This window comes from Nanorana parkeri, unplaced genomic scaffold (genome assembly GCF_000935625.1).
Source record: "Nanorana parkeri isolate BGI_ZX_2015 unplaced genomic scaffold, ASM93562v1 scaffold314, whole genome shotgun sequence".
In the NCBI taxonomy this organism is placed as follows: domain Eukaryota; kingdom Metazoa; phylum Chordata; class Amphibia; order Anura; family Dicroglossidae; genus Nanorana; species Nanorana parkeri.
The window spans coordinates 1000146-1005779 of record NW_017306582.1 but is presented as its reverse complement, the minus strand read 5'-3'; the positions used below and the strand labels follow the sequence as shown (position 1 = coordinate 1005779).

Genomic DNA, 5634 nt, shown 5'->3' with positions numbered 1-5634 from the left:
CAAACCCTTCCTCAGTTTATTTAAAACTAAAAAAAAAAGGTTTGAGTTGGGATACACTTTCATCTACCTGGATATTTCATTTCCTCCATTCCACAGTGACAATTGAGACCTCAACTTTCAAAGCACTGTGCAACCTCTGCTCAAGACAGCGGACGGCCTAATTGTTGAACCCCAAGAAGTTATCTAACAACAAAATTATAGGCAACAATCTACCATTTTAGTTCCAGTCCAAAGTAAAGGCAGAATAAAGACAACATCTTACAACAAAATCTCGCCTCTTCAGGCAGGTTGTCACCACCGTTGTTGTTGGAAGCCTACAGATATTGTGTGTTGTGTGGAGCGAGTGTGCCATTGTTCCCCCTCAACGTATAAGTGATTGGCAGGTTCGTAAAAGTCACCATTATTGGTTAGAAGAAGCGAGACATTTCCACCGAACAGAGAAGGCCAAGGACACCGGGTTGCAATGCACGGCAGTCGCTTGTGGATTACGGCAATTTCAGAGCGTCTCCTGCAACACAAGGTCCTCGAACATAAGGTAGCACTTCAGTGATTGTGGCAAGCTGAAAGTCCTCACGGCTTTGAGCCTCTGGGGCCCCAGGCTGGAGCGTATCTGCAGGCGGCTTAGGTGTTTAAGGGAGCGCGGCTGATGAGAGCAGGACTCAATCCAGGCAATGAAGCCTACTTGGGAGGCAAGGCGCTTGGGCGGCAGTCCAGTTTTCTAGAATACACAAAATGATGGTTACCTAGTGCAGTAATCCTCCACCACCGGTCCCCGGACTGTCCTCAGGTCTTTTGGCAGACAACTAGTCAGCCAAACATCAAATTTATACATTACAGATATTATATACATTTGCAAACCCTTCTATTTTATCAAAAGAACTATAATAAAGGATCTCTGCCCATTTTTATTTGGATGAAAAGCAAGGCATTCCATTTACTCCGCTGCTTCCCTGACTGAATTAGATTTGGGTTTTATTGACTGTGAAGGGGAATTGTCTGACTTGCAGCCAGGCTTGATCAGAGCAAGTGGTGGAGAATGCAGGAGTCAGTCTACCCAAAAGTGTTTTATAGCTATGGGTGGACCCTGGTGGGCTACGTCAGCTCCTGGGTTTTCATGTCTTAGATGCACCAAAAGGAAGATCTTTCTCCCACAATTCAGTCCCTAAGGATTTCAGCCGAAGAAGGTGCCAATAGGAATTCTTAGGCCTTCATCAGGGCTTTAAAAATCAACTAAATAGCAGCTAAACCCAGAGCAAAGCTCCTGAAAATTCAATCCAACACAGGAGGATCTTTATGAAAAGTTCCTGATACAGTGGCAGACCAACACACTGTGATTTTTAAAGCCCTGATGATAGGGGATTACTGAGCTCCCTAAAACGCATTGGCTGCCTTGTCTATTCTCCTGTTATCTTTTGCGGAACCAATAAAATTGCATTTTGGAATTACTGTTTGGCACACTCTTTGGTTGCAATACATATAGACTGTTCAAACTGGGTGACTTCTGTCTTTTGGGAGGGGCCCCTGTTTTGTGGGCCCAACACAAGCCATTTGGATTTATAAGAACTTCTCCAATGTTATACCCGGGATCTGTATCCAGCTCCCCATTTTGATCTTGTTACAATTCTGTTCCTGTCCACATGCTTGGTTTTGATGCCCCTGCCCACCTCTGTGCCTTCTGGCTGCTCCTGTCACATTTTCCATGATATAAAATAATTATAAAATCCAACAGGCATGGTGGGAACTGGGAACCTCTCATAATGGGCACACCAGTTGTGTGGACCTGGGAACTCAGAGCAGGAAGACTAGGAACCCCTCATAATGAGCACCCAGGTACTCTGTACAGAGATCTGCCCATTAGATTCTCTGAGCTATGGAGGAGACTGTCAGGTGGTTAAACCTCCAGCATCCACCAACAATTGAAACATATTTTGTGTGTGGCCTGCTCTTTAACAGCATGGAGTTAGCTATGAATGCCTTTCCAGGTACATACCTTGTTCTTGTATGTGATGTCAGCACCCGCTTGAACGAGGAGTCGGATGCATTCTAACTGTCCACTACACGCAGCCAGATACATTGGGGTTACCCCCCAGTTATCCTGCAAGTTGACATCAGCACCGTGCTGCATGACACAGAAACAAATTGGAACAAGTGGATATACATGATAAACATCACATGTAACCCTCCCTGAGGCTTGTCAGAGATCTATATACAACCTCGATACCTGTCCAAACCATGAGAAATACTGAGCTTAGGAATAAGGTAAGATGCCGTGAAGGAAGGAAGGAGATGTAGGCACCTTTCTTGCTTCTTTCATTGATAAAGGCTTCAGTGTGCTTTCAGTGTGCAGTATGTGCCTTGTAACAACAGTAGTGCTGGGAGGTTAGGTTTGGAGGTGAGTTAGGCCTATCAAACTCAACAGTTATTCAGCACCTAAAGCCCAGTTGAAGTAGCACACCTTTGTACAGTCCTAGACTGCTGTATGTTATGAGTTTTTACCAATTGGAAATGTCTTAAAATACCTATTGATAGAAATGTACATTTTGCTCTCCATCTCCATAGCTCTGTGCTGGCATAGGTGAGTGATGTCCACACCCCTCATCCTAGGATCCTCACACAGACTTGTAGCATGGAGGAAGAGAGGGGGCGTGTCTTATCAGGTCTAATAGATTACTGAATATGCTGGACCGTGCGATCAAAGTCTGCAAAGTTATATTTACACAACCTGCCCATAATAGGAAAGTGAAGGTAAACTATGAAAATGGAGGTTGTTAATAAAAATGTCTGTTAATATATCTATATCTTTAACTTATAGTTGTAAGTTCAGCTGATCTTTAAGAACATTGGTATAAGTGTGAATCAAAAACATTACAAGTGTCTGGGGGGCCTTGGCATAGGAGTTACAACTTAACACTTAAAGGAGTGAAAAGCACTCGCCTCATAGTTCTAGCCGACCTGTGACAATGAGACTGTCACAGGTCGGCTCAGTAGATCGGGAGGTGAGCGAACACATACCGGCGTTCGCTCACTTCTCGATCCTGTCACAGCTCTCTGCCGTGACAGGGGAGGGGCTGGATTCCCCCCTCCCCGCTCCGATCCGCCAGCGCTGACTGGCGGAACGGACGGGAGAGGGTACAGCTGGCTCTGCCTCTAGATAGGCAGAGCCAGCTGTCAGTCACGCAGCTGGGCGGATCCCGGCAAAATTGTCAGTCAAGCAGCTCGCGGTATACTGCGGCGTCTCAGTATACTGCGAGCTACAGCTTGCGGTATACTGAGCCTAGGGTGACGGGAGGACGCTAGTTTGTGTCCTCCCGTTACCCTAAGGAGTACTATGGGGAAAAGCCTTAACCCCATAATTCTCCTTTAACATACATTATATACAAAACAAATGTCTGAAGGTTTTCATGTATCCCAGTCATGGTATAGCTGGTAGGAATTCATAAATTTAACATAACTTGCTTTTCCAGAACACTAATCTGTGGTAAAATCAAAGCGCCTGCCGTTCCTGCTCTCCAACAACATATTGTTTGCTGCTTAATAACAGGTACAGTTTAAAAGACCAGGAAGGAAAATACTTAATATGTTTAAAATATGTAAAATAATACAATTACTAAAATCATTTTTGAGTAACACATTCATTAAATAATTCAGATCAAAAGACCACATTGAAGGCAAGAGGGAAAAAAAGTGAATCATAAAAGCTTCCTTACTCATTCCTTCCTTACTTTAGAGCAGACTTTACTTGTTCACCAGTACCAGTTAGAACACCAGTTCACTTACATCAATGGTTCCCACTGAGTCTTAATATCAGCAAGTGCTGTGCATAACTTAAAGTGTGGGTGACAGGTACACTTTATAAAAACTAGGCAGTCCTCATCCTGCACAAGAAGACCACTGACCACAGTCTACTCACCTGTATTAGTAGGAGAGCACAGTCCGGGAACAATCCAATGGCCGCATGAAGCGGGGTCCCGCCATGTTTACAGCAGCTGTTCACATTGGCCCCATGTTGTAAGAGTAACTCCATGGACGCCCTCTGACCTTTATACGCTGCCCAGTACAAAGGTGTCTTTCCATAGTAATCTTTCCGATCCACAAGCTCTTTGTCTGAAATACATGGAGAGTAAAAAATGATTGCCTATAGGAAGAGGGAATAGGAATGTGGGAGAGGGGACAGAAAGGTGATGATGGTTTTAAGAGGGAGGAAGGAGGAAATTTGGATGATAACTTCATAAAATTTAAAAAATGCTCTAATTCTATTTATATCCATTGGTAACATGGGCCATGGCCTAGGGTGTTAGTGCTGCCTGGGGTGACATTCGGCCTCTTTACATCATGTTGCCTAATGAGTGCCACGTTCCTATGTATAATTAAAAGTTGCAGGCTACATGTCCACAAGGTGTCCCTCATTTGGAGGCACTGTCCCTGTTTTGGAACTTTCTGTCCCTCATTCCTCCTCCAATGTCCCTCGTTTAGCTCTGGTTCATTTATGACAGGTATTGATATAGTGCAAACAATTTACACAGCACTTTACATAGTGCCTATTCATACCAGATCCTGCCCTCAAGGAGCTTACAATCTAAGGTCTCCAACTCACATACATACGGGGCCAATTTAGACAGGAACCAATGAACCTACCAGCATGTTTTTGGTTTAGAGACCTATATAAATAAATGTACCATTTCTAAGACTTTCACTTCCCCTCAAATATCTCTGAATGTTCATTTTGTGTCAATAATGGCAAAAAAGAATGTTCTTAACAAATTTTCTTTTCAGGCTGAATATACTGTGATGTAATACCGTGTTATGGCCATTGGATGGTGCTGAGGAGCACAGGAAATTAATAGGTATTTCCCATGCTCCTCAGCTCCATCTAGTGGCCATGCTCCATCATTAACCTGAAAAGAAAACTGCTAGGATTACACAATGGATTAGGAGCATACCCGACGTGGTGAGCAGTGCGCGCAGCTTCTCCACGTTGCCTCTACTGGCCTCATAATGGATATCGGTCCATTTATAGTTGTAACTTGGTGCTACCTGGTAGTGCCGCACCTGGGTCTTGGTGCACGGGCTTCGGGACAAGGAGCTGATATAAAACCCCATCTGTCTCATCAGGAGTTGGCTTCATATAGCAATATCTGTAGATAAGAAAAAAACAAAAATACATTTTTAAGAGATAAATGTACTTTTACCAAAATCTTTTAACCCAATCACTTATACCTCCTATAACCGTTGATGGAGGAGGAACCTGTCCAATTTTTTTTGTTCAGCCCGCAGGTTGTGTATGGCCAGCTTTATTCTAAAAAGATGCTTTCAGATTGTGGGAAGAAACGGGCACACTTGGAGGAAACTCTAGAAAGCAGGGGGAGGCAATTCTGGCCGAGCCATAGCTAGCTCCTTTAAGGTCTAAGGTCCTCTAGGATTGGCATGCGCAGAACGAGCCGGTGGCCGAATCCGAAATAGCATAAAAATTTGTTTTGTTTGACTAAACTAATGAAAACGTTTTTAGTTTTCGTTTATTTCGTCCAAAACTAATTTTTAGTCTTTGCACATGCCGAATAATGTGTGTGTGTATGCGTGTGTGTGGGGGGAGGTGCTGTGCTTTTTAAAATTATTTTGTATTTATTTTTCATACTT

General features: G+C 43.7%; 1 protein-coding gene across 1 annotated transcript in view; it reads right to left on the bottom strand.

The window, feature by feature from the left end:
* Nucleotides 1-240: 240 nt before the first annotated feature.
* LOC108788235 (tankyrase-2-like) overlaps nucleotides 241-5634 on the bottom strand; it is a 7993-nt gene continuing 2599 nt past the window's right edge. The window contains exons 2-5 of the mRNA XM_018557970.1: nucleotides 4941-5135; nucleotides 3911-4104; nucleotides 1991-2119; nucleotides 241-718 (exon numbers count right to left, since the gene is read on the bottom strand). Of these exons, the coding sequence (XP_018413472.1) occupies nucleotides 497-718; nucleotides 1991-2119; nucleotides 3911-4104; nucleotides 4941-5109 (714 nt within the window). The 5' untranslated portion in view covers nucleotides 5110-5135 and the 3' untranslated portion in view covers nucleotides 241-496. The remainder of the gene's footprint in view (nucleotides 719-1990; nucleotides 2120-3910; nucleotides 4105-4940; nucleotides 5136-5634) is intronic.